The 27,604-nt window shown below is 52.1% G+C and overlaps 1 protein-coding gene across 16 annotated transcripts in view; it reads left to right on the top strand.

Annotated features, from left to right (window-relative positions):
* The window catches only part of SRRT (serrate, RNA effector molecule), a 43,841-nt gene that overhangs the window by 10,808 nt on the left and 5,429 nt on the right, over positions 1-27,604 (top strand). For 8 of the 16 annotated variants that reach the window (XM_085564219.1, XM_085564220.1, XM_085564223.1 and 5 more), the window contains 12 exons: positions 4,086-4,255; positions 8,997-9,166; positions 10,506-10,622; positions 11,823-11,916; positions 12,874-13,079; positions 15,715-15,776; positions 16,677-16,755; positions 19,027-19,245; positions 20,643-20,864; positions 22,266-22,419; positions 25,470-25,663; positions 26,627-26,768. In XM_085564219.1, the coding sequence (XP_085420345.1) occupies positions 4,086-4,255; positions 8,997-9,166; positions 10,506-10,622; positions 11,823-11,916; positions 12,874-13,079; positions 15,715-15,776; positions 16,677-16,755; positions 19,027-19,245; positions 20,643-20,864; positions 22,266-22,419; positions 25,470-25,663; positions 26,627-26,768 (1,829 nt within the window). Of the gene's footprint in view, positions 1-4,085; positions 4,340-4,462; positions 8,030-8,996; positions 9,167-10,505; positions 10,623-11,822; positions 11,917-12,873; positions 13,080-15,714; positions 15,777-16,676; positions 16,756-19,026; positions 19,246-20,642; positions 20,865-22,265; positions 22,420-24,073; positions 24,343-25,469; positions 25,664-26,626; positions 26,769-27,604 lie in introns of those variants that run through there. The other 8 variants (XM_085564233.1, XM_085564232.1, XM_085564230.1 and 5 more) reach the window with 8 other exon arrangements.

Below are 27,604 nucleotides of genomic sequence, written 5' to 3'. Positions count from 1 at the left end.
TACAAAAAATATGGGAATTTTGGTAGAAAAAATGTTTTTTTTTTTAAACGGGGTTTTTCCCAGAAAAGATGGGGGTGCTGGTAGAATAAATGGGGTTTTTAAAGAAAAATGGGGTTTTTTCCCCAAAAATATGGGGTGCTGGTGAGAAAATGGGGGTTTTTCCAAAAAATCTGGGTTTTTTTTTTAAAAAAAAACGGTTTTTTTTTTTTTAAAAAATGGGGTTTTTACAATAAAATGGGGTTTTTTTCCTGAAAATATGGGGAGGTTTCCCAAAAAATACGGGGGTGTTGGTAGAAAAAATGGGGTTTTTTAAAAAAAATTGGGTTTTTTCCCAAAAAATACGAGGGATTGGTGAGACAATGGAATTTTTTCTGTTAAATGGGGGTTTTTCCCAAAAAAGATGGGGGTGCTGGTAGAAAAAACGGGGTTTTTGAAGAAAAATGGGGGTTTTCCCCCAAAATATAGGGGGGTGCTGGTGAGAAAATGGGGGTTTTGGTACAAAAATGGCTTTTTAAAAAAAAATGGGGCTTTTTTTCCAAAAATAATGGGGGTGTCGGTGAGAAAATTGTCTCACGCTCCCCCAGGGCCGGATTTTGGGTGGATTTTGGGTGGATTTTCGGGGTTTCTGCAGGTTTATCATTTCCATTTTCTCCCAGCACCCTCGGGGCCGGATTTTGGGTGGATTTTGGGTGATTTTGGGTGAATTTTGGGGGTTTCAGCAGGTTTAACATTTCCATTTTCTCCCAACACCCTCACGGCTGGATTTTGGGGGATTTTGGGTGAATTTTGGGTGGATTTTCAGGGTTTTTGCAGGTTTATAATTTCTGTTGCTCACAGCCCCTCGGGGCCGGATTTTGGGGGATTTTGGGTGAATTTTGGGTGAATTTTGGTGGTTTCTGCAGCTTTAACATTTCCGTTGTCTCGCACCCCCCTGGGGCCAGATTTTGGGGGATTTTGGGTGAATTTTGGGGGTTTCTGCAGGTTTAACATTTCCATTTTCTCCCAGCACCCTCAGGGCCAGATTTGGGGTGAATTTTGGGTGATTTTGGGTGGATTTTCGGGGTTTCAGCAGCTTTACCATTTCCGTTGTTTCGCACCCCTCTGGGGCCGGATTTGGGGTGAATTTTGGGTGAATTTTGGGTGGATTTTGGGGGTCTCTGCAGCTTTAACATTTCCATTGTTTCGCACCCCCCTGGGGCCGGATTTCGGGGTGGATTTTGGGTGATTTTGGGTGGATTTTGGGCGGATTTTCGGGGTTCCAGCAGCTTTAACATTTCCGTTGTCTCCAGCCCCTCGGGGCTGGATTTTGGGGTGAATTTTGGGTGATTTTGGGCGGATTTTTGGGGTTCCAGCAGCTTTACCATTTCCGTTGTTTCGCAGCCCTCTGGGGCCGGATCTGGGGTGAATTTTGGGTGATTTTGGGTGGATTTTGGGCGTATTTTCGGGGTTCCAGCAGCTTTACCATTTCCGTTGTTTCGCACCCCTCTGGGGCCGGATTTTGGGGTGAATTTTGGGTGAATTTGGGGTGGATTTTGGGGCTCTCTGCAGCTTTACCATTTCCGTTGTCTCGCAGCCCCTCGGGGCCGGATTTCGGGGTGGATTTTGGGTGATTTTGGGTGGATTTTGGGCGGATTTTCGGGGTTCCAGCAGCTTTACCATTTCCGTTGTTTCGCACCCTTCTGGGGCCGGATCTGGGGTGAATTTTGGGTGGATTCGGGGTGGATTTTGGGGCTCTCTGCAGCTTTAACGCTTCCCTTCTCCCCCAGCGCCCTCGGGAGCCGCGGAGCCGCCGGGCGGGGCAGGCAGAGAGGGCGGGGCCGCGCACAATGCGGCGAGGTCACAGTGCAGGAAGCAGCCAGGGACCTTTGTTGTTTTATTTTTGGGGGGGTCTGTGCCAAAAAAAACACCCAAAAAAAGCCAAAAAAAACCAAAAAAACAAAAAGCGGCGGGGACGGGGTTTTAAAACCGCCGCAGTTGTCGGGGCCCGGCGGACGGCGACGCTCGCGGCGAGTGTAGGTATGACCCTGAACCCCCCACGGGACACCTGGAACACCTGGAAACGGCTCAGAAACGCCCCAAAACTGCCCCAAAACCCCTCAGAGAGCTCAGAACCGCCCCGAAACCATCCAGAAATCCCTTAAAAAACCCCAGAAATGGCTCAGAACTGCCCCAAAACCACCCAGAAATACCTGAAACGGTTCAGAACTGCGCCAAAACTGCCCCAAACCCCTCAGAGAGCTCAAAACCAAAACCACCCAAAAATGGCTCAGAACCGTCCCAAAACCACCCAAAAATGGTTCAGAACCACCCCAAAACCACCCAGAAATCCCTTAAAATCCCCAGAAATGGTTCAGAACCAGCCCAAAACCACCCAAAAATAGCTCAGAACCGCCCCAAAACCACCCAGAAACCCCTTAAAAAACCCCAGAAACGGTTCAGAACCAGCCCAAAACCACCCAAAAATGGCTCAGAACCGTCCCAAAACCACCCAGAAATACCTGAAACGGCTCAGAAACGCCCCAAAACTGCCCAAAAACCCCTCAGAGAGCTCAGAACCAAAACCACCCAAAAATGGCTCAGAACCGCCCCAAAACCACCCAAAAATGGTTCAGAACCGCCCCAAAACCATCCAGAAATCCCTTAAAAAACCCCAGAAATGGCTCAGAACTGCCCCAAAACCACCCAGAAATCCCTTAAAAAACCCCAGAAATGGTTCAGAACCGTCCCAAAACCACCCAAAAACGGTTCAGAACCGCCTCAAAACCACCCAGAAATACCTGAATTGGTCCAGAACCGGCCCAAAACCACCCAAAAATGGTTCAGAACCGTCCCAAAACCACCCAGAAACCCCTTAAAAAACCCCAGAAATGGTTCAGAACCAGCCCAAAACCACCCAGAAATACCTGAAATGGTTCAGAACCGGCCCAAAACCACCCAAAAATGGTTCAGAACCGCCCCAAAACCATCCAGAAATACCTGAATTGGTCCAGAACCGGCCCAAAACCACCCAAAAATGGTTCAGAACCGCCCCAAAACCACCCAGAAATCCCTTAAAAAACCCCAAAAATGGCTCAGAACCGCCCCAAAACCACCCAAAAATGGCTCAGAACCGCCCCAAAACCATCCAGAAATGCCTTAAAAAACCCCAGAAATGGTTCAGAACCGTCCCAAAACCACCCAAAAATGGCTCAGAACAAGCGCCCCCCGAACCGCACCAAAAACGCGGCAAAACGCCCCAAAAACGCTCTGAAAAGAGCCCCAAAATGGTGTAAAAGCACCCCAAAATGTACCTTAAAAAAGCCACAAACCCACTCGTGGGTGTTTTCCACCCACGCGTTTAATTCGTGTCTAAAACCACCCCCAAAAATGGAAACAGCGCTCCTAAAAAAAATTAAAAATAACAAAAATGTCTCAAAACGCCCCAAAATTGCTCTCAGAGGAGGCTCAAAACCAAAATCCCACAAAAATCCCGCCTGAGACGTTCCAGAGAGCCAAAAAGCTTCCCAAAGATCCCAGCAGACATCCCAAAAAATCTCTGAAAACCTTTCCCAAAACAGCCCTGAAAGCAGTGTGGAACAGCCCCAAAAAGCACCAAAACACCCCGAGAACGCCTCAAAACACCCAAAATGCCCCAAAACCCAAACCCCCTCTGCGGGGGCTCCGATCTGCCCCCGTTTTAGGGGATGCTGAGGGGTCCTGTTTGTAAAAAACGAGGATTCCCCCACCCCAATTTGACCAAATTCGTGGTTCCCCCATAAATTTGGGGCGTCCCCCTCCCCAATTTACGGATTTTGACCTCCCCATCCCCGTTTGTGTCCCACCAAATCTTCCCCTCCCTCCCCAAAAACCGCAGTTAGGACCTCCCCGCTCCCAATTACAGAAAATTCAGGGCTCCCCAAATTCGGGATAAATTTGGGACCCACCCCACCCCATTTCACAAACTCTCCAAACAGGGCTCCCCCTCCGTCCCCAAAAACCTCCAAAAAACCCCAAATTTGGGGCTCCCCTCCAGCACCGCGGCGGTGGGGAGCGGCGCCCGGAGCCCAGCCCCGTTTTCCCGTGTTTTTCCCCCAAAACCCGCGCAGGTTTCGCTCCAAGTACCACCCGGACGAGGCGGGGAAGCGGCAGCAGGAGGCTCAGGCGGCGCTGCGGAACCGCCTGAGCGTCTTCCTCTACCTGTGGGAGCACGGCTGGTTCGACAACCTGCTGCTGGACATCGAGCGCGCGCCGCAGATCGTCAAAACGCTGGACGCAGGTACGGCACGGCGCCCCGGAATGCTCGAAAACCTGGGGGCAGGTACCCCAAAGTACCCCAAAATCATCAAAAACCTGGGGGCAGGTACCCCAAGTTCCCCAAAATCATCAAAAACCTGGGGCAGGTACCACAGAATCATCAAAACCTCCCGAAATCCTCGAAAACCTGGGGGCAGGTACCACAGAATCATCAAAAACCTGGGGGCAGGTAGCACAGAATCATCAAAACCAGGGGGCAGGTACCCCAAGTTCTCCAAAATCATCAAAAACCTGGGGGCAGGTACCCCAAGTTCCCCAAAATCATCAAAAACCTGGGGGCAGGTACCCCAAGTTCCCCAAAATCATCAAAAACCTGGGGGCAGGTACCCCAAGTTCCCCAAAATCATCAAAAACCTGGGGCAGGTAGCACAGAATCATCAAAAACCTGGGGGCAGGTACCCCAAAATCATCAAAAACCTGGGGGCAGGTAGCACAGAATCATCAAAACCTGGCGGCAGGTACCCCAGGTTCCCCAAAATCATCAAAAACCTGGGGGCAGGTACCCCAAAGTACCCCAAAATCATCAAAAACCTGGAGGCAGGTACCCCAAGTTCCCCAAAATCATCAAAAACCTGGGGGCAGGTACCCCAAAATCATCAAAAACCTTGGGGCAGGTACCCCAAAGTACCCCAAAATCATCAAAAACCTGGAGGCAGGTACCCCAAGTTCTCCAAAATCATCAAAAACCTGGGGCAGGTAGCACAGAATCATCAAAAACCTGGGGGCAGGTACCCCAAGTTCCCCAAAATCATCAAAAACCTGGGGGCAGGTACCCCAAAATCATCAAAAACCTTGGGGCAGGTACACAGAATCATCAAAAACCTGGGGGCAGGTACCCCAAAGTACCCCAAAATCCTCAGAAACCTGGGGGCAGGTACCCCAAAGTACCCCAAAATCATCAAAAACCTGGGGGCAGGTACCACAGAATCATCAAAACCTCCCGAAATCCTCGAAAACCTGGGGGCAGGTACCACAGAATCATCAAAAACCTGGGGGCAGGTACCACAGAATCATCAAAAACCTGGGGGCAGGTACCCCAAAATCCTCGAAAACCTGGGGGCAGGTACCCCAAGTTCCCCAAAATCATCAAAAACCTGGGGGCAGGTAGCACAGAATCATCAAAAACCTGGGGGCAGGTACCCCAAAGTACACCAAAATCATCAAAAACCTGGGGGCAGGTAGCACAGAATCATCAAAAACCTGGAGACAGGTACCCCAAGTACCCCAAAATCATCAAAAACCTGGGGGCAGGTACCCCAAGTTCCCCAAAATCATCAAAAACCTGGGGGCAGGTACCCCGGAATCCTCGAAAACCTGGGGGCAGGTACCCCAAAATCATCAAAAACCTGGGGGCAGGTAGCACAGAATCATCAAAACCTGGCGGCAGGTACCCCAGGTTCCCCAAAATCATCAAAAACCTGGGGGCAGGTACCACAGAATCATCAAAACCTCCCGAAATCCTCGAAAACCTGGGGGCAGGTACCACAGAATCATCAAAACCTGGGGGCAGGTACCCCAAAATCATCAAAAACCTGGGGGCAGGTATCCCAAAATCCTCGAAAACCTGGGGGCAGGTACCACAAGTTCCCCAAAATCATCAAAAACCTGGGGCAGGTAGCACACAATCATCAAAACCTGGAGACAGGTACCCCAAAATCATCAAAACCTCCCGAAATCCTCGAAAACCTGGGGGCAGGTACCACAGAATCATCAAAATCCTGGAGGCAGGTACCCCAAAGTACCCCAAAAATCTTAAAAACCTGGGGCCAGGTACCCCAGAATCATCAAAAACACGGGTGCAGGTACCCCAAAGTACCCCAAAATCCTCAAAACCCCCCCAAAACCATCAAACCCCCCCCAAATCCTCAAAACGCTGGACGCAAGTACCCTGAAATCATCAGAACCTCAAAAAATCATCAAAACCACCCAAAATCCTCAAAAACTGGGTGCAGGTACCCCAGAATCATCAAAACCTCCCAAAATCATCAAAACTCCCCCAAAATCCTCAAAACGCTGGATGCAGGTACCTCAAAGTACCCCAAAATCCTCAAAAACCTGGAATTGTGGGGAATTGTGAGGGAAGAAAAAGGGAGGAAAATGTGAGGGGAGAAAAAAAAGCAGGAAAGTGTGAGGGGGAAAAAAGGTGGGAATTTGTGAGGGGGAAAAAAAAGGCGGGAATTTGTGAGGGGAAAAATAGCAGGAAATTGTGAGGGGAGAAAAATGTGAGGAGAGGAAAAATGCGGAAAGTGTGAGGGGGAAAAAAGGTGGGGAAATGTGAGAGGAGAAAAAGGGAGAAAAATGTGAGGAGATGAAAAAAGCAGGAAAGTGAGGGGAGGAAAAAGGCGGGAAAGTGTGAGGGGAAAAAAAGGCGGGAAAGTGTGAGGGGAAAAAAAGGCAGGAAATTCTGAGGGGAAAAAAAGGCGGGAATTTGTGAGGGGAAAAAAAAATTAGGAAATTGTGAGGGGAAAAATAGCAGGAAATTGTGAGGGGAGAAAAATGTGAGGAGAGGAAAAGTGGGGAATTGTGAGGAGAGGAAAAAGGGAGGAAGGTGTGAGGGGAGAAAAAGGCAAGAAAGTGTGAGGGGAGGAAAATGTGATGAGAGAAAAAACGCAGAAAGTGTGAGGAAAAAGGTGGGAATTGTGAGGGAAGAAGATGAGAAAGTGTGAGGGGAGAAAAAGGGAGGAAAATGTGAGGGGAAAAAAGGTGGGGAATTGTGAGGGCAGAAAAAAATAGGAAGTGTGAGACTGAGGAGAAAAAGGTGGGGAATTGGGAGGAAAATGTGAGGGAAAAAAAAAAGCAGGAAAGTGTGAGGAGAGGAAAAATGCAGAATATGTGAGGAGAGGAAAAAGGGAATTGTGAGGGGAGAAAAAGGTGGGGAAATGTGAGGGGAGAAAAAAGGCGGGAATTTGTGAGGGGAACAAAAAAGGCGGGAAAGTGTGAGGGGAAATAAAGCAGGAAATTGTGAGGGGAGAAAAATGTGGAGAGGAAAAAGATAAAGAATTGTGAGGAGAGGAAAAATGCAGAAAGTGTGAGGGGAAAAAAAGGTGGGAAATGTGAGAGGAGAAAAAGGGAGAAAAATGTGAGGAGAGGAAAAGAGCAGGAAAGTGAGGGGAGGAAAAAGGCGGGAAATTCTGAGGGGAAAAAAAGGTGGGAAAGTGTGAGGGGAAAAAAAGGCGGGAAAGTGTGAGGGGAAAAAAAAATTAGGAAATTGTGAGGGGAAAAATAGCAGGAAATTGTGAGGGGAGAAAAATGTGAGGAGAGGAGAAGTGGGGAATTGTGAGGAGAGGAAAAATGCAGAAAGTGTGAGGTGAGGGGAAATAAGGTGGGAAAGTGTGAGGGGAGAAAAAGGGAAGAAAATGTGAGGAGAGGAAGAAGATGGGAATTGTGAGGGAAGAAGAAGGCGGGAAAGTGTGAGGGGGGAAAAAGGGAGGAAAATGAGGGGAAAAAAGGCAGGAAAGTGTGAGGAGAGGAAAAATGCAGAAAGTGTGAGGGGAAAAAACGTGGGAAATGTGAGGGGAGAAAAAGGCAGGAAAATATGTAGAGAGAAAAAGGGATTAAAATATGAGGCAAGGTGTGGAGGGAAGTCATGAGGGGACACGCATTTCAAAGTGTTTCTGACTCCATTTCCAAAATTCTAACTACAATTTTTTTTTTTTGAAGTGGTCGTCAGCTGGCTTTGCCTCCTTTTAAACCCATTTCAGAGGTTTTTTAATCCAATTTTTTTTTACCCCCTCAATTTTAACGTTTTTGGTCATTTCTAGCAGCGATTAGCATGAAGAGGAAAAGGATTCTTCAATTTGTAATCCTGGTATCTGGAATTCAGGATTCTTCTCCACAATTTCTAATCCTCCTTTCAGCAATTTCATTTTCAGCTGTTTTTAACCCATTTTCGGTTGTTTCTGACCCGATCTTTGCCCTTTTTTCAGGAATTTCATTCTTGGCTGTTTCTAACCCATTTTTGGGTGTTTCTGACCCAATCTTTACCCTTTTATAATGAATTTCATTTTCAGCTGTTTCACACCCATTTTTGGGTGTTTCTGACCCGATCTTTACCCTTTTTCCAGGAATTTCATTTTCATCTCTTTTTAACCCATTTTGGGGTGTTTCTAACCCAATAGTTGCCCTTTTTTCAGTAATTTCATTTATAGCTCTTTTTAACCCATTTTTGGCTGTTTCTGATGCAATTGTTGCCCTTTTTCCAGGAATTTCATTTTCATCTCTTTCTAACCCATTTTTGGCTGTTTCTGACCCGATCTTTGCCCTTTTATAATGAATTTCATTTTCAGCTGTTTCACACCAATTTTTGGCTGTTTCTGACCCAATTGCTGCCCTCTTTTCAGGAATTTCATTCTTAGCTGTTTCACACCCATTTTTGGCTGTTTCTGACCCAATCTTTACCCTTTTTCCAGGAATTTCATTTTCATCTCTTTCTAACCCATTTTTGGCTGTTTCTGACCCGATCTTTGCCCTTTTATAATTAATTTCATTTTCAGCTGTTTTTAACCCATTTTCAGCTGTTTCTAACCCAGTCTTTGCCCTTTTTCAGGAATTTCATTCTTGGCTGTTTCTAACCCATTTTTGACTGTTTCTAACCCCATGCTTACCCTTTTTAATTAATTTAATTTCCAGCTGTTTCCCACCCATTTTTGGCTGTTTCTGACCCGATCTTTGCCCTTTTCGCCCCGTTTTTCCGCCCCGTCCAGCCGTGATTAAGATGGAGGGGGGCACCGAGCACGACCTGCGCATCCTGGAGCAGGAGGAGGAGGAGGAGCGGGCGGAAAAGGCCGAAGGCCAAAAGAAGGAGGAGCCGCGGCCGCCGGAGCCGCCCGGGAAGGGCTCGGCCGAGCGCCCCGAGGGCGCCGACGGCGCCAAGGTCGGGGTCCCCGCGGTTTTTGGGGATTTTTTTGGGTTTTTTAGTTTTTTTTTCAGGGGGTTTATTTCGTTTATTTTGGTTTTTTGGGATTTTTTGCGGGTTTTTTGGGTTTATTTTGGGTTTTTGGGGTTTTTTTGGGGGGTATATTTTAGTTTATTTTGGATTTTTGGCGGTTTTTTGGGTTTTTTGGGGGGGTTTATTTAGTTTATTTTTGTTTTTTGGGGTTTTTTTGGGGGGGTTTTTTGGAGGGGTTCATTTAGGTTATTTTGGTTTTCTGGGGGTTTTTTTGGGGGTTTCTTTGGGTTTACTTTGGGGTTTTCAGGGGTTTTTGTGGGGGTTTATTTATTTTGTTTTTTTGGGGGTTTTTTTGGATTTATTTTTGGTTTTTGGGGGCTTTTATTTAGTTTATTTTGGGTTTGGGGGTTTTTTGGGGGTTTTTTGGGGGGGGTTATTTAGTTTATTTTGATTTTTTGGGTTTTTTTGAGTTTAATTTGGTTTCTTTTGTTTTGTTTTGCTTTTTTTTAGTTTCTTTTGATTTTTTGGGTTTTTTTGAGTTTAATTTGGTTTCTTTTGTTTTGTTTTGCTTCTTTTTAGTTTCTTTTGGTTTTTTGAGTTTTTTTGAGTTTAATTTGGTTTCATTTGTTTTGCTTTGCTTTTTTTTTAGTTTATTTTGGTTTTTTGGTTTTTTTTAGTTTAATTTGGTTTCTTTTGTTTTGCTTTTTTTTAGTTTATTTTGGTTTTTGTTTTTTTTTAGTTTAATATGGTTTCTTTTGTTTTGCTTTTTTTTAGTTTATTTTGGTTTTTTGATTTTAGTTTAATTTGGTTTCTTTTGTTTTGCTTTTTTTTAGTTTATTTTGTTTTTTTGGTTTTTTTTGAGTTTAATTTGGTTTCTTTTTTGCTTTTTTTGTAGTTTATTTTGGTTTTTTTGGGTTTTTTTGAGTTTAATTTGGTTTCTTTTGTTTTGCTTTTTTTTTAGTTTATTTTTTTTTTAGTTTAATTTGGTTTCTTTTGTTTTCTTTATTTTTTAGTTTACTTTGGTTTTTTGCAGTTTTTTTGAGTTTAATTTGGTTTCTTTTGTTTTGCTTTTTTTAGTTTATTTTGGTTTTTTTGTTTTTTTTGAGTTTAATTTGGTTTCTTTTGTTTTGTTTTGTTTATTTTTAGTTTATTTTGCTTTTTTTCAGTTTTTTTGAGTATAATTTGATTTCTTTGGTTTTTTTTTTGGTTTTCTTGAGTCTCAGCTCTTCTTCAACACCACCTTGAGCTCACCACATATTAACCCCCTCCGGGGTAATTCTGGGGGTGGTTTTTGGGGTCCCCTTTGACTCCCCCTTCCCCGCAGGCCGAGGGGGCGGAGCCGGGGGCGGAGCCCGCGCCGGGGGCGGGGCCAGAGCAGGAGGAGGCGGGGCCAGACACGACGCCCAAGGCCGAGGAGGGCGACAAGGAGGGCGGGGCCAAGGTGGGTGGCCACGCCCCACTAAACCCCGCCCCTTCGTGTTGGCCACGCCCCTTTTCTGTTGGCCACGCCCCTTCTAACAAACCACGCCCCTTTCCTGTTGGCCACGCCCCTGCGCTGGCCCCTCCCACCCTCATTAAACCCCTCCAAGCCCCTCCCCTCCCTCCATTCCTGTCAATCATTTGGCCCCGCCTCTTTACCCAAGCCCCGCCCCTTTACCCAAGCCCCGCTTCTTTACACCAAGCCACACCCCTTTTACTACAAGCCCCGCCTTTTTACACTAAACCACACCCCCTTTACCCCAAGCCACGCCCATTTACCCCAAGCCCCGCCCCTCCGCTCTAAGCGACACCCCCTTTACCCCAAGCCCCGCCCATTTACCCCAAGCCCCGCCCCCTTATCCCAACCACGCCCCTTTTCAAAACCCCCGCCCCTTTACCCCAAGCCCCTCCCATTTACTCCAGACCCTCCCCTTTACCTCAAGCCACGCCCACTTACCCCAAGCTCCGCCTCCTTTACCCCAATCCCCGCCCATTTACAACAAGCCCCACCCCTTTATCCCAACCCCGCCCCTTTTCACAAGCTCCGCCCCTTTACCCAAGCCCCGCCCCTTACCCCAAGCCACACCCCTTTACCCCAAGCCCCTCCCATTTACTCCAGACCCTCCCCTTTACCTCAAGCCACGCCCCTTTACCCCAAGCCCCACCCCTTTACCCCAAGCCCCGCCCCCTTACCCCAAGCCCCACCCCTTTATCCAAAGCCACGCCCCCTTTCCCAAAGCCACGCCCCTTTACCACAAGCCCCGCTCATTTCCCCAAGCCCCGCCCCCTTTACCCCAAGCCCCACCCCTTTATCCGAAGCCACGCCCCCTTTTCCCAAAAGCCCCGCCTATTTATCCACAAGCCCCGCCCCTTTACCCAAAGCCCCGCCCCCTTTACCCCAAGCCCCACCCCTTTATCCGAAGCCACGCCCCCTTTTCCCAAAAGCCCCGCCCATTTATCCACAAGCCTCCGCCCCTTTACCCCAAACCACGCCCCTTTACCCCAAGCCCCACCCCCTTTTCTAAAGCCCCGCCCCTTTAACCCAAGCCCCGCCCCTTTATTCAAAGCCCCGTCCCTTTACCCCCAAGCCCCGCCCCCTTTCCCAAGCCCCGCCCCTTTACCCCAAGCCCCGCCCCCTGACGCCCCCGTGCGCCCCCTGCAGGCGCGGCCGCGCCAGCGCAGCCGGGACAGCGAGGAGGGGGACAGCGACAGCGGGGACAGCGAGGGGGGGGCGCGGAGACCCCCCGGCAAGGACGGTGAGGGGTCCCGGGGGGACATGGGGGTCCTGGGGGGGTCCTGAGGGGTCCTGGGGGGGACATGGGGGTCCTGGGGGGACACGGGGGGTCCTGGGAGGGACACGGGGTGGTCTGGGGGAGACACGGGGGGTCCTGGGTGGGACACAGGGGGTCCTGGGGGGGACACGGGGGGTCCCAGGGGGACACAGGGGGTCCCGGGGGGGACACGGGGTGGTCTGGGGGGGTCCTGAGGGGTCCTGGGGGGGACACGGGGGGTCCTGGGGCGATATTGGGGGGTCCTGGGGTGTTCCGGGGGGTCCTGGGGGGACATTGGGGGGTCCTGGGAGGGACACGGGGGGTCCTGGGGGGGACACGGAGGGTCCCAGGGGGACATTGGGGGGTCCTGGGGGGGACACGGGGTGGTCTGGGGGGGTCCTGGGGGGGGACATGGGGGGTCTGGGGGGACACGGGGGTTCTGGGGGGGACAGGGTGGGTTCTGAGGGGTCCTGGGGGGGACATGGGGGGTCCTGGGGTGATATTGGGGGGTCCTGGGGTGTTCCGGGGGGGACACCGGGGGTCCTGGAGGGTCCTGGGGGTCCTGGGGGGGTAACAGGGGATATTCAGGGGTATTTGGGGTCTCTGTGGGGGATTTTTGGGGTCTCTGAGGGATTTTTGGGGTCTCGGGGGGATATTTGGGGTCTCTGGGGGACATTTGGGGTCTCTGGGGGATTTGGGGTCTCTGGGGGATTTGGGGTCTCTGAGGGATTTTTGGGGTCTCGGGGGGATATTTGGGGTCTCTGGGGGTGTTTTGGGATTTTTGGGGTCTCGGGGGGGTGTTTTGGGGTATTTGGGGTCTCTGAGGGATTTTTGGGGTCTCTGGGGGGATATTTGGGGTCTCTGAGGGATGTTTGGGGTCTCTGGGGGTGTTTTGGGGTCTCGGGGGGTGTTTCGGGGCGCTCTGACCCCCCCGTCCCGCAGAGGAGCCCAAGGAGGACCAAGCCCCCGCCGGGGGGGCCGGGCCCCCTCCCCCCGCGGGGACGCCCCCTCCCCCCCGGCCCAAGGAGGGGGTCCCGGGGGGGGTCCCGGGGGGGGTCCCCGAGGCGCGGCCGCGGGCGCTGCACAAAACCTGCTCGCTGTTCATGAGGAACATCGCGCCCAACATCGCGCACGCCGAGATCGTGGCGGTGAGCAGCCAAAATTCCACCTGGGATTGCCAAAAATCCACCCTGAAATAGGAAAAAATCACCCTGGGAACTGCCAAAAATCCATCTGGGAACCCAAAAATCCATCTGGGAACCCAAAAATCCACCTGGGATAGGCAAAAATCCACCTGGGATAGGCAAAAATCCACCTGGGATAGGCAAAAATCCATCTGGGAACCCAAAAATCACCCTGGGAACCCAAAAATCCAACTGGGAACACAAAAATCCACCTGGGATTGCCAAAAATCCACCTGGGATAGGCAAAAATCACCCTGGGAACCCAAAAATCAACCTGAAACTGCCAAAAATCCACCTGGGATTGCCAAAAATCCACCCTGAAATAGGCAAAAATCACCCTGGGAATCCAAAAATCAGCCTGAAACGGCCAAAAATCCACCTGGGATAGGCAAAAATCCACCTGGAAACCCAAAAATCCACCTGGGATAACCAAAAATCCACCCGGGATAGGCAAAAATCACCCTGGGAACCCAAAAATCCACCTGGGAACCCAAAAATCAACCTGGGATAGGCAAAAATCACCCTGGGAACCCAAAAATCCACCTGGGATTGGCAAAAATCAACCTGAAACTGCCAAAAATCTACCTGGGAACACAAAAATCCACCTGGGAACGGCAAAAATCCACCTGGGATTGCCAAAAATCACCCTGGGAACCCAAAAATCACCCTGAAACTGCCAAAAATCCACCTGGGATTGCCAAAAATCACCCTGGGACAGGCAAAAATCCATCTGGGAACCCAAAAATCCACCTGGGATAGGCAAAAATCCACCTGGGAACACAAAAATCAACCTGGGATAGGCAAAAATCCACCTGGGAACACAAAAATCCACCTGGGATAGGCAAAAATCCACCTGGGATTGCCAAAAATCACCCTGGGACAGGCAAAAATCCACCTGGGATAGGCAAAAATCCACCTGGGAACACAAAAATCCACCTGGGAACCCAAAAATCCACCTGGGACTGCCAAAAATCCACCTGGGATTGCCAAAAATCCACCTGGGATTGCCAAAAATCACCCTGGGACAGGCAAAAATCCACCTGGGATAGGCAAAAATCCACCTGGGACCCCAAAAATCCACCTGGGACCCCAAAAATCCACCTGGGAACCCAAAAATCCACCTGAAACTGCCAAAAATCCACCCTGAAATAGGCAAAAATCACCCTGGGAACCCAAAAATCCACCTGAAACTGCCAAAAATCCACCCTGAAATAGCCAAAAATCCACCTGAAACTGCCAAAAATCCACCTGGGATAGGCAAAAATCACCCTGGGAACCCAAAAATCCACCCTGAAATAGCCAAAAATCACCCTGGGAATCCAAAAATCAACCTGAAACTGCCAAAAATCCACCCTGAAATAGCCAAAAATCACCCTGGGAATCCAAAAATCCACCTGGGACCCCAAAAATCCACCCTGAAATAGGCAAAAATCACCCTGGGAATCCAAAAATCCACCTGGGAACCCAAAAATCCACCTGGGATAGGCAAAAATCCACCCTGAAATAGGCAAAATCACCCTGAAGTACCCAAATTCACTCTGAAATACCCAAAATTTACCCTGAGATACCCAAAAATCACCCTGGCAGCCCCAAATTCCCCTCAAAAACCCCAAATTCCCCCCAAAAACACCGAATTCCCCTTAAAACCCCCCCAAAATCCCTGAATTCCCCCCAACCCCCCCCCCAAACTCCCAAATTCCCCCCAAAATACTGAATTCTCCCCCAAAACCCCCAAATTCTCCCCCAAACCCCCGAATTCTCCCCAAAAACTCCAAATTCTCCCCAAAAACCCCCCAAAACCCCGAATTATCCCCAAAAACCCCAAATTCTCCCCGAATCCCCCCAAAAAACCCCCCCAAACCCCCAAATTCCCCTCAAAACCCCGAATTCTCCCCAAAATCCCCCAAATTATCCCCAAAAACTCCCAAATTCCCCCCAAAACCCCCCGAATTCTCCCCAAAACCCCTGAATTCCCCCCAAAAACCCCAAATTCTCCCCGAATCCCCCCAAAAAACCCCCCCAAACCACCAAATTCCCCCCAAAACCCCGAATTCTCCCCAAAAAACCCCAAATTATCCCCCAAAACTCCCAAATTCCCCCTAAACCCCCCCAAAAAAAACCCAACAGCCCCGAACTCCCCCCAAAAACCCAAAACCCCCCGAATTCTTCCCAAAAACCCCCCAAAACCCCTGAATTCTCCCCAAAAACCCCAAATTCTCCTCAAATCCCCCTGAATTCTCCCCAGAAACCCCCCAAAACCCCCAAATTATCCCCAAAAACTCCCAAATTCCCCCCAAAACCCCCCCAAAAAAAACCAAATTCCCCCCAAAACCCCGAATTCTCCCCAAAAACCCCCAAATTATCCCCAAAAACTCCCAAATTCCCCCCAAAACCCCCCCAAAAAAACCCAAATTCCCCCCAAAACCCCCGAACTCCCCCCAAAAACCCAAAACCCCCCGAATTCTCCCCAGAAACCCCCCAAAACCCCCGAATTCCCCCCAAAAACTCCCTAAAAACCCTGATTTCCCCCCAAAAAACCCGAATTCCCCCCAAAAACCCAAAACCCCCCGAATTCTCCCCAAAAACTCTGCCCCCCCAGCTGTGCAAGCGCTACCCCGGGTTCATGCGCGTGGCGCTGTCCGAGCCCCAGCCCGAGAGGAGGTGAGAATTGGGGGAATTTGGGGAAATTTGGGGAAAATTTGGGAAATTTAGGGGTTTTGGTGGGATTTGGGATTTTTCAGGGCAAATTTCGGGGGGAAATTTGGGGGGTTGTGGCGAAATTTGGGATTTTTCAGGGCGAATTTCCGGGGGAAATTTGGGGGGGTTTTGGCAGGATTTGGGATTTTTCAGGGGGAATTTTGGGGGGAATTCAGGGGGATTTGGGGCGTTTTTTGGGGAAATTTGGGGTTTTGGGATTTTTTTAGGGGGGAATTTGGGGAGAATTTTGGGGGTTTTTGGGGGGAATTTGGGGAGTTTGGGATTTTTCAAGGGAAATTTTGGGGGGATTTTGGGTGGAATTTGGGGGATTTTGGGGCTCACAGAGAAGTTTTTCTCCTCAGGTTTTTCAGGAGACCCTGGTTGGATTTTGGGTGGGATTTTGGGTGGAATTTTGGGGATTTTGGGGCTCACAGGACATTTTTGATCCCCTCAGGTTCTTCAGGAGGGGCTGGGTGGGTTTTGGGTGGAATTTTGGGGATTTTGGGGCTCACAGGACATCTTTGATCCCCTCAGGTTTTTCAGGAGACCCTGCTTGGATTTTGGGTGGAATTTTGGGGATTTTGGGGCTCACAGGACATTTTTGATCCCCTCAGGTTCTTCAGGAGGGGCTGGTTGGATTTTGGGTGGAATTTTGGGGATTTTGGGGCTCACAGGACATTTTTGATCCCCTCAGGTTCTTCAGGAGGGGCTGGGTGGGTTTTGGGTGGAATTTTGGGTGGAATTTTGGGGATTTTGGGGCTCACAGGACATTTTTGATCCCCTCAGGTTCTTCAGGAGGGGCTGGTAGAATTTTGGGTGGAATTTGGGGGATTTTGGGGCTCACAGAGAAGTTTTTCCCCTCAGGTTCTTCAGGAGGGGCTGGGTGACCTTCGACCGCAGCGTGAACATCAAGGAGATCTGCTGGAGCCTGCAGAACATCCGCGTGCGTTTTGGGGCAAAAAACGGCCGGTTTGGGGCCGCGGGGGGCCCCTGCAGTTTGGGCTGATTTTGGTGCAGTTTGGGGTGATTTTGGTGCATTTTGGGCTGATTTTGGTGCATTTTGGGCTGGTTTTGTGCACTTTGGGGTGGTCGGATGGATTCTGGGGTGGGTTTAAGGTGATTTTTGATGGATTTTTGGGGTGGTTTTGGGGTGATTTTGGGCCAATTTTGATGGTTTTTGGGCCGATTTTGATGGTTTTTGTCCGATTTTGATGGTTTTTGGGCCGATTTTGATGAATTTTGGGGTGATTTTGATGGATTTTGGGGTGATTTTGGTGAATTTTGGGCTGTTTTTCCCCCCCCCAGCTGCGGGAGTGCGAGCTGAGCCCCGGCGTGAACCGGGCAGGGTTTTGGGGTGATTTTGGTGGATTTTGGGGTGGTTTTGATGAATTTTGTGCTGATTTTGATGGTTTTTGTCCGATTTTGATGGTTTTTGTGCCGATTTTGATGGTTTTTGTGCCGATTTTGATGGATTTTGTCCGATTTTGATGGTTTTAGGGTGTTTTTATGGCGATTTTTATGGATTTTGGGCTGATTTTGATGTTTTTTTCCCCTCCTCAGCTGTGGCAGTGCGAGCTGAGCCCCGGCGTGACCCAGGCTGGGTTTTGGGGTGATTTTGGTGGTTTTTGTGCCGATTTTGATGGTTTTAGGGTGTTTTTATGGCGATTTTTATGGATTTTGGGCTGATTTTGACCTTTTTTGGGGTGTTTCTTTGCCCCCCCAGCTGCGGGAGTGCGAGCTGAGCCCCGGCGTGAACCGGGCTGGGTTTTGGGGTGGGGTTGATGGTTTTTGTGTCGATTTTGATGGTTTTCTGCCTATTTTGATGGTTTTTGTGCCGATTTTGACGTTTTTTTGTCTGATTTTGATGGTTTTTGTGCCGATTTTGATGGGTTTTGTGCCGATTTTGGTGGATTTTGATGGTTTTTGTGCCAATTATGATGTTTTTCCCCCCCCAGCTGCGGGAGTGCGAGCTGAGCCCCGGCGTGACTTGGGCTGGGATTTGGGGCCGATTTTGATGGATTTGGGGCTGATTTTGATGGTTTTTGGGCCGATTTTGATGGGTTTTGTCCGATTTTGATGGTTTTTGTCCGATTTTGATGGTTTTTGTGCCGATTTTGATGTTTTTTCCCCCCCAGCTGCGGGAGTGCGAGCTGAGCCCCGGCGTGACCCGGGCTGGGTTTTGGGGTGGGGTTGATGGTTTTTGTGTCGATTTTGATGGTTTTCTGCCTATTTTGATGGTTTTTGGGCCGATTTTGATGGTTTTTGTCCGATTTTGATGGTTTTTGGGCCGATTTTGATGGATTTTGTGCCGATTTTGATGGTTTTTGTGCCAATTATGATGTTTTTCCCCCCCCCAGCTGCGGGAGTGCGAGCTGAGCCCCGGCGTGACTTGGGCTGGGATTTGGGGCCGATTTTGATGGATTTGGGGCTGGTTTTGATGGTTTTTGGGCCGATTTTGATGGTTTTTGTGCCGATTTTGGTGGATTTTGATGGTTTTTGGGCCGATTTTGGTGGATTTTGATGGTTTTTTGTCCGATTTTGATGGTTTTTGGGCCGATTTTGGTGGATTTTGATGGTTTTTGGGCCGATTTTGATGGTTTTTGGGGTGATTTTGGTGAATTTTGGGCTGTTTTTTTCCTCCCCCAGCTGCGGGAGTGCGAGCTGAGCCCCGGCGTGACCCGGGCTGGGTTTTGGGGTGGGGTTGATGGTTTTTGGGCCAATTTTGGTGGATTTTGATGGTTTTTGTGCCGATTTTGATGGATTTTGTGCCGATTTTGATGGTTTTTGGGCCAATTTTGATGGTTTTTGGGCCGATTTTGATGTTTTTTCCTCCCCCAGCTGCGGGAGTGCGAGCTGAGCCCCGGCGTGAACCGGGCTGGGTTTTGGGGTGATTTTGGTGAATTTTGGGGTGGTTTTGATGAATTTTGTGCTGATTTTGATGGTTTTTGTCCGATTTTGATGGTTTTTGTGCCGATTTTGATGGTTTTTGTGCCAATTATGATGTTTTTTTCCCCCCCCAGCTGCGGGAGTGCGAGCTGAGCCCCGGTGTGACTTGGGCTGGGATTTGGGGCCGATTTTGATGGATTTGGGGCTGGTTTTGATGGTTTTTGGGCCGATTTTGATGGTTTTTGTGCCGATTTTGGTGGATTTTGATGGTTTTTGGGCCGATTTTGATGGTTTTTGTGCCGATTTTGATGGTTTCTCCCCCCCCCAGCTGCGGGAGTGCGAGCTGAGCCCCGGCGTGAACCGGGACCTGACGCGGCGCGTGCGGAACGTCTCGGGGCTCACCCAGCACCGCCCGGTCGTGCGGCACGACATCAAGCTGGCCGCGCGCCTGGTGCAGGCGCTGGACGCCCGCGCCCGCCTCTGGAGCCCCCCGGGCGCCGAGGGCGACGCCGACGCCGCCGCCGAGCCCCCGCCCACCCAGCCCGGGGTCAGACGGGGGTCCCGGGGGTCCTGGGGGGTCATTGGGGGGTCCTGGGGGGTCCTGGGGGGTCATTGGGGGGTCCTGGGAGGGTCCTGGGGGGTCATTGGGGGTCCTGGGAGGGTCCTGGGGGGTCCTGGGGGGTCCTGGGGGGTCATTGGGGGGACATCAGGGGGTCCTGGGAGGGTCCTGGAGGGTTATTGGGGGTCCTGGGGGGGTCCTGGGAGGTCCTGGAGGGTCCTGGAGGGTCATTGGGGGTCATTGGGGGTCCTGGAGGGTCATCAGGGGTCATTGGGGGTCATTGGGGTGTCCTGGGAGGGTCCTGGAGGGTCATTGGGGGGTTATTGGGGGGTCCTGGGGGGTCATTGGGGGGACATCAGGGGGTCCTGGGGGGTCATTGGGGGGACATCAGGGGGTCCTGGGGGGTCATTGGGGTGTCCTGGGAGGGTCCTGGGAGGGTCCCGGGGGTTATTGGGGGGTCCTGGGGGGTCCTAGAGGGTCCCGGGGGTCCTGGGAGGGTCCTGGGGGGTCATTGGGGGTCCTGGGGGGTCATTGGGGGTCCTGGGGGGTCATCAGGGGTCATTGGGGGTCATTGGGGTGTCCTGGGAGGGTCCTGGGGAGACACTGGGGGGTCCCGGGGGGTCCTGGAGGGTCCCGGGGGTCCTGGGAGGGTCCTGGGGGGTTATTGGGGGGTCCCGGGGGGTTATTGGGGGTCCTGGGGGGTTATTGGGGGTCCTGGGAGGGTCCTGGGGGGTTATTGGGGGTCCTGGGGGGTCATCAGGGGTCATTGGGGGTCATTGGGGTGTCCTGGGAGGGTCCCGGGGGGTTATTGGGGGTCCTGGAGGGTCATTGGGGGGTCCTGGGAGGGTCCTGGGGGGTTGTTGGTGGGTCCCGGGGGGTCCTGGAGGGTCCCGGGGGGTCCTGGGGGGTCATTGGGGGTCATTGGGGGGTTATTGGGGGGTCCTGGGGGGTCACTGGGGGGGTCACAGGGGGTCCCAGCGGGTCCTGTCAGTGTCCCCGATGTCCCCAAACCTCCCCAGTGTCCCCAATGATGTCCCCAATGTCCCCAATGTCCCCAATGATGTCCCCAATGTCCCCAGTGTCCCCAATGATGTCCCCAATGATGTCCCCAATGTCCCCAATGGTGTCCCCAATCCCCCCAATGATGTCCCCAATGATGTCCCCAATGATGTCCCCAATGTCCCCCAGGCCCAGAACCCGGTGCTGCGGCACATCACGGATTACCTGATCGTGTCCCCAATGTCCCCAATCCCCCAATGATGTCCCCAGTGATGTCCCCAATGATGTCCCCAATGTCCCCAGTGTCCCCAATGATGTCCCCAATGTCCCCAATGATGTCCCCAATGTCCCCAATGTCCCCAATGTCCCCATTGTCACTGTCACAGGCCCAGAACCCGGTGCTGCGGCACATCACGGATTACCTGATCGAGGAGGTCAGCGCCGAGGAGGAGGAGCTGCTGGGACAGGGACAGGGACAGGGACAAGGACAGGGACAGGGACAGGGACAAGGACAAGGACAAGGACAGGGCGCGGCCCCGGCCGAGGACGGCGCCCGCGAGACCAACCCGGCCGAGGTCACCGTGGAGCGCGACGAGAAGCTGCTCAAGGTGCGGCACCGGTGTCACCAGTGTCACCAGAGTGTCACCAGAGTGTCACCAGGGTCACCAGAGTGTCACCAGAGTGTCACCAGAGTGTCACCAGAGTGTCACCAGAGTGTCCTCGGGGTGTCCCTGAGTGTCCCCACAGTGTCACCAGTGTCACCAGAGTGTCCCTGAGTGTCCCCAGGGTCACCAGAGTGTCACCAGGGTCACCAGAGTGTCCTCAGGGTGTCCCTGGGTGTCCCCGAGTGTCACCAGAGTGTCACCAGAGTGTCCTCAGGGTGTCCCTGGGTGTCACCAGAGTGTCCCTGAGTGTCACCACAGTGTCACCAGAGTGTCACCAGGGTCACCAGAGTGTCCTCAGGGTGTCCCTGAGTGTCCCCAGGGTCACCAGAGTGTCACTGAGTGTCCCCAGAGTGTCCCTGAGTGTCACCGAGTGTCACCAGGGTCACCAGAGTGTCACCAGGGTCACCAGAGTGTCCTCAGGGTGTCCCAGAGTGTCCCCGAGTGTCACCAGGGTCACCAGAGTGTCCTCAGGATGTCCCTGGGTGTCCCCAAAGTGTCCCTGAGTGTCACCAGGGTCACCAGAGTGTCACTGAGTGTCCCCAGAGTGTCCCTGAGTGTCACCAGGGTGTCCCTGAGTGTCCCTGAGTGTCACCAGGGTCACCAGAGTGTCCTCAGGGTGTCCCCAGAGTGTCCCTGAGTGTCCCTGGGTGTCCCCAGAGTGTCCTCAGGGTGTCCCTGAGTGTCACCAGGGTCACCAGAGTGTCCTCAGGGTGTCCCTGAGTGTCCCCGAGTGTCACCAGAGTGTCCTCAGGGTGTCACCACAGTGTCACCAGGGTCACCAGAGTGTCCCCATGGTGTCCCCAAGTGTCCTCAGAGTGTCCTCAGTGTCCCCAGAGTGTGCTCAGGGTGTCCCTGGGTCTCCTCAGGTGTGCCCAGGTGTCCCCAGAGTGTCCCCAAAGTGTCCCCAAGTGTCTTCAGAGTGGCCCCAGGGTCTTCAAAGTGTCCCAAATGTCCCCAAACCCCCACAATGTCCCCAATGTCCCCTCAATGTCTCCAGTGTCCGCTCAGTGTCCCCTCAGTGTCCTCAATGTCCCCGATGTCCCCAATCCCCCCAATGTCCCCGATGTCCCCAACGTCCCCTGGATGTCCCAAATGTCCCAATGTCCCCTCAATGTCCCCAATGTCCCCAAACCCCCCCAATGTCCTCAATGTCCCCGATGTCCCCAGTGTCCCCAATGTCCCCAATCCCCCCAATGTCCCCGATGTCCTCAGTGTCCCCTCAATGTCCCCGATGTCCCCAATGTCCCCAATGTCCCCAATGTCCCCAATCCCCCCAATGTCCCCTCAATGTCCCCAATCCCCTCAATGTCCCCGATGTCCCCAACGTCCCCTGGATGTCCCCAGGTGCTGGACCGGCTGCTGCTGTACCTGCGCATCGTTCACTCGGTGGATTACTACAACACCTCCGAGTACCCCAACGAGGACGAGATGCCCAACCGCTGCGGGATCATCCACGTGCGGGGTCCTCTGCCCCCCAACCGCGTGTCCCACGGCGAGGGTGAGCCCAGAAACCCCCAAATTCACCCCAAAAACCCCCAAATTCACCCCAAAAAACCCCCCGAAACCAACCGCTGCGGGATCATCCACGTGCGGGGTCCTCTGCCCCCCAACCGCGTGTCCCACGGCGAGGGTGAGCCCAGAAACCCCCAAATTCACCCCAAAAACCCCCCGAACCCAACCGCGTGTCCCACGGCGAGGGTGAGCCCAGAAACCCCCAAATTCACCCCAAAAAACCCCCCGAACCCAACCGCGTGTCCAACGGCGAGGGTGAGCCAAAAAAACCCCCAAAATAACCCAAAAACTGCCCCAAAAACCCCCAAATTCACCCCAAAAAACCCCCCGAAACCAACCGCGTGTCCCACGGCGAGGGTGAGCCCAGAAACCCCCAAATTCACCCCAAAAAACCCCCAAATTCACCCCAAAAAACCCCCCGAAACCAACCGCTGCGGGATCATCCACGTGCGGGGTCCTCTGCCCCCCAACCGCGTGTCCCACGGCGAGGGTGAGCCCAAAAACCCCCAAATTCACCCCAAAAAACCCCAAATTCACCCCAAAAAACCTCCCGAAACCAACCGCGTGTCCCACGGCGAGGGTGAGCCCAAAAACCCCCAAAATAACCCAAAAACTGCCCCAAAAAACCCCCAAATTCACCCCAAAAAACCCCCCGAAACCAACCACGTGTCCCACGGCGAGGGTGAGCCCAAAAACCCCCAAATTCAACCCAAAAAACCCCCAAATTCACCCCAAAAACCCCCAAATTCACCCCAAAAAACCCCCCGAACCCAACCGCGTGTCCCACGGCGAGGGTGAGCCAAAAAAACCCCCAAAATAACCCAAAAACTGCCCCAAAAACCCCCAAATTCACCCCAAAAAACCCCCCGAAACCAACCGCGTGTCCCACGGCGAGGGTGAGCCCAAAAACCCCCAAATTCACCCCAAAAAACCCCCCGAAACCAACCGCGTGTCCAACGGTGAGGGTGAGCCAAAAAAAACCCCAAAAAACCCCCAAATTCACCCCAAAAAACCCCCCAAAACCAACCGCGTGTCCAACGGTGAGGGTGAGCCAAAAAACCCCCAAAAACCCCCAAATTCAGCCCAAAAAACCCCCCGAAACCAACCGCGTATCCCACGGCGAGGGTGAGCCCAAAAACCCCCAAATTCACCCCAATTTAACCCCATTTTACCCCATTTTTCCTCATTTTTACCGGATTTTCACCGTTTTTTTTGTTTTTTCCCAATTTCCCGGTTTTTTGCCCCAATCCAGTGTCGGAGTGGCAGCGCGCCTTCGCCGCCTGCCTGGCCCCGCTGCTGTGACCCCAAATCCCATTTTCACCCCAGTTTAACCCATTTTCACCCAAATTTAACCTCATTTTACCCCGTTTTTCCTCATTTTTACTGGATTTTCACCGGTTTTTTTTTGTTTTTTCCCAATTTCTTGGTTTTTTGCCCCAATCCAGTGTCGGAGTGGCAGCGCGCCTTCGCCGCCTGCCTGGCCCCATTCCCAGTCACCCCAAATCCCATTTTCACCCCAATTTAACCCATTTTCACCCCCGTTTAACCCATTTTTAACCCGTTTTTTCCCAATTTTTCCCCGTTTTTCACCGTTTTTTTTTTGTTTTTTCCCAATTTTCCCTGTTTTTTCCCCAATCCAGTGTCGGAGTGGCAGCGCGCCTTCGCCGCCCGCCTGGCCCCATTCCCAGTCACCCCAAATCCCATTTTCACCCCAATTTAACCCATTTTTAAAACGTTTTTTCCCAATTTTTCCCCGTTTTTCACCGTTTTTTTTTTGTTTTTTCCCAATTTCCCGTTTTTTTTCCCCAATCCAGTGTCGGAGTGGCAGCGCGCCTTCGCCGCCCGCCTGGCCCCAATCCCAGTGACCCCAAATCCCATTTTCACCCCAATTTAACCCATTTTCACCCCAATTTAACCCATTTTACCCCGTTTATCCCCATTTTTACCGGATTTTCACCGTTTTTTTTTGTTTTTTCCCAATTTCCCGTTTTTTTGCCCCAATCCAGTGTCGGAGTGGCAGCGCGCCTTCGCCGCCCGCCTGGCCCCAATCCCAGTCACCCCAAATCCCATTTTCACCCCAATTTAACCCATTTTACCCCGTTTTTCCCCATTTTTACCGGATTTTCACCGTTTTTTTTTTGTTTTTTCCCAATTTCCCGTTTTTTTTCCCCAATCCAGTGTCGGAGTGGCAGCGCGCCTTCGCCGCCCGCCCGCCTGGCCCCAATCCCAGTCACCCCAAATCCCATTTTCACCCCAATTTAACCCATTTTCACCCCAGTTTAACCCATTTTTAACCGTTTTTTTCCCAATTTTTACCGGATTTTCACCGTTTTTTTTTTGTTTTTTCCCAATTTCCCGGTTTTTTGCCCCAATCCAGTGTCGGAGTGGCAGCGCGCCTTCGCCGCCCGCCTGGCCCCAATCCCAGTGACCCCAAATCCCATTTTCACCCCAGTTTAACCCATTTTTAACCCTTTTATACCCAATTTTTCCCCGTTTTTCACCGTTTTTTTTTTGTTTTTTCCCAATTTCCCGGTTTTTTGCCCCAATCCAGTGTCGGAGTGGCAGCGCGCCTTCGCCGCCCGCCTGGCCCCGCTGCTGTGACCCCAAATCCCATTTTCACCCCAGTTTAACCCCTTCATACCCAATTTTTCCCCGTTTTTCACCGTTTTTTTTTGTTTTTTCCCAATTTCCCGGTTTTTTGCCCCAATCCAGTGTCGGAGTGGCAGCGCGCCTTCGCCGCCCGCCTGGCCCCAATCCCAGTGACCCCAAATCCCATTTTCACCCCAGTTTAACCCCTTCATACCCAATTTTTCCCCGTTTTTCACCTTTTTTTTTTTGTTTTTTCCCAATTTCCCGGTTTTTTGCCCCAATCCAGTGTCGGAGTGGCAGCGCGCCTTCGCCGCCCGCCTGGCCCCGCTGCTGTGACCCCAAATCCCATTTTCACCCCAGTTTAACCCCTTCATACCCAATTTTTCCCCGTTTTTCACCGTTTTTTTTTGTTTTTTCCCAATTTCCCGGTTTTTTGCCCCAATCCAGTGTCGGAGTGGCAGCGCGCCTTCGCCGCCCGCCTGGCCCCGCTGCTGGCCGGCCCCGGCGCCGTGCCCGAGGAGGAGGCGCAGCGCCTCGGCCGCAAGGACCCCGAGCAGGAGCTGGAGAAGTTCGTCAGCGCCAACACCCAGGAGCTGGGCAAGGACAAGTGGCTGTGCCCCCTCAGCGGGAAAAAGTTCAAGGTTTGGGATTTTTGGGGACATTTTGGGACATTTTGGGACATTTTGGGACATTTTGAGATCATTGGGGTCACATTTGGGGACATTTGGGTCACATTTTGGGGACATTTTGGGGTCATTTGGGTCATTGGGGACACCCAGGAGCTGGGCAAGGACAAGTGGCTGTGCCCCCTCAGCGGGAAGAAGTTCAAGGTTTGGGATTTTGGGACATTTTGGGACATTTTGGGACACTTTGAGATGATTTCGGATCATTGGGGACAAGTTTGGGGTCATTGGAGACACCTTGGGGACATTGGGGACAGGCAGGAGCTGGGCAAGGACAAGTGGCTGTGCCCCCTCAGCGGGAAAAAGTTCAAGGTTTGGGATTTTGGGACATTTTGGGATATTTTGGGACATTTGGGATCATCTGGGGACATCCTCGGGGTCATTGGGGTCACATTTGGGGACATTTTGGGGTCATTTGGGAGACTTTGGGGACAGAAGAGAGTTGATGTCCCCAATCCCCTGGATGTCCCCAATGTCCCAAATTTCCCCAAAATGTCCCCAAATGTCCTTAATGTCCCCAATGTCCCCAAAACCCCTGGATGTCCCCAATCCTGTCAGTGTCCCCAATGTCCCCAAATGTCCCCAATGTCCCCAAAATCTCCCCAAAATGTCCCAAAAATGTCCCAAAAATGTCCCCAAATGTCCCCAGGGCCCCGAGTTTGTGCACAAGCACATTTTCAACAAGCACGGGGACAAGATGGGCGCTGTGTGTCCCCAAAATGTCCCCAAAATGTCCCCAAATGTCCCCAAATGTCCCCAGGGCCCCGAGTTTGTGCGCAAGCACATTTTCAACAAGCACGGGGACAAGATGGGCGCCGTGTGTCCCAAATGTCCCCAAAATGTCCCAAAATGTCCCAAATGTCCCCAAAATGTCCCCAAATGTCCCCAAAATCTCCCCAAAATGTCCCCAAATGTCCCCAGGGCCCCGAGTTTGTGCGCAAGCACATTTTCAACAAGCACGGGGACAAGATGGGCGCCGTGCGCAAGGAGGTTTTGTTCTTCAACAACTTCCTGATGGACCCCAAGCGGCCGGCGCTGCCCGAGGGGGGCAAGGGCCCGCCAGGTGAGTGTCACCTGTGTCACCTCAGTGTCACCTGTGTCACCTGTGTGATCCCTGTGTGTGATCCCTGTGTGAGCCCTCAGTGCCCGGCGCTGCCCGAGGGGGGCAAGGGCCCGCCAGGTGAGTGTCACCTGTGTCACCTCAGTGTCACCTCAGTGTCACCTGTGTGCCACCTGTGTGTCACCTGTGTCACCTGTGTGTCACCTGAGTGTCACCTGTGTCACCTGTGTGATCCCTGTGTCACCTGTGTCACCTCAGTGTCACCTGTGTCACCTGTGTGTCACCTGTCACCTCCCTGTATCACCTGTGTCACCTGTGTCACCTGTGTGTGATCCCTGTGTCACCTGTGTCACCTGTGTGATCCCTGTGTCACCTCCCTGTGTCACCTGTGTGATCCCTGTGTCACCTGTGTGTCACCTGTGTGATCCCTGTGTCACCTGTGTGTCATCTGTGTGTCACCTGTGCCACCTGTGTGTCACCTGTGTGTCACACCTGTGTCACCTGTGTGATCCCTGTGTCACCTGTGTGTCACCTGTGTGTCACCTGTGTCACCTGTGTGTCACCTGTGTGACTCCTGTGTGACCCCTGTGTGACCCCATGACCTTCGTGTGACCCTGTGACCCCTGTGTGACCCCCAGGTGACCCCATCCCCCCCCTCCCCCAGCCTTGGGGACCCTCGGTGACCCCTGGGTGACCCCCCAGTGACCCCTGTGTGACCCCTGACCCCCGTGTGACCTCTGTGCGACCCCTGACCTCCATGTGACCCCCGGGTGACCCCCCAGTGACCTCTTTATGACCTCTGACCCCCGTGTGACCCCAGGCCTGGCCGCAGGGGCGCT

The sequence above is a fragment of the Lonchura striata genome, chromosome 32 (genome assembly GCF_050655825.1).
Source record: "Lonchura striata isolate lonStrDom1 chromosome 32, ASM5065582v1, whole genome shotgun sequence".
Taxonomy (NCBI): domain Eukaryota; kingdom Metazoa; phylum Chordata; class Aves; order Passeriformes; family Estrildidae; genus Lonchura; species Lonchura striata.
This window is presented reverse-complemented; position numbering and strand designations above follow the sequence as displayed.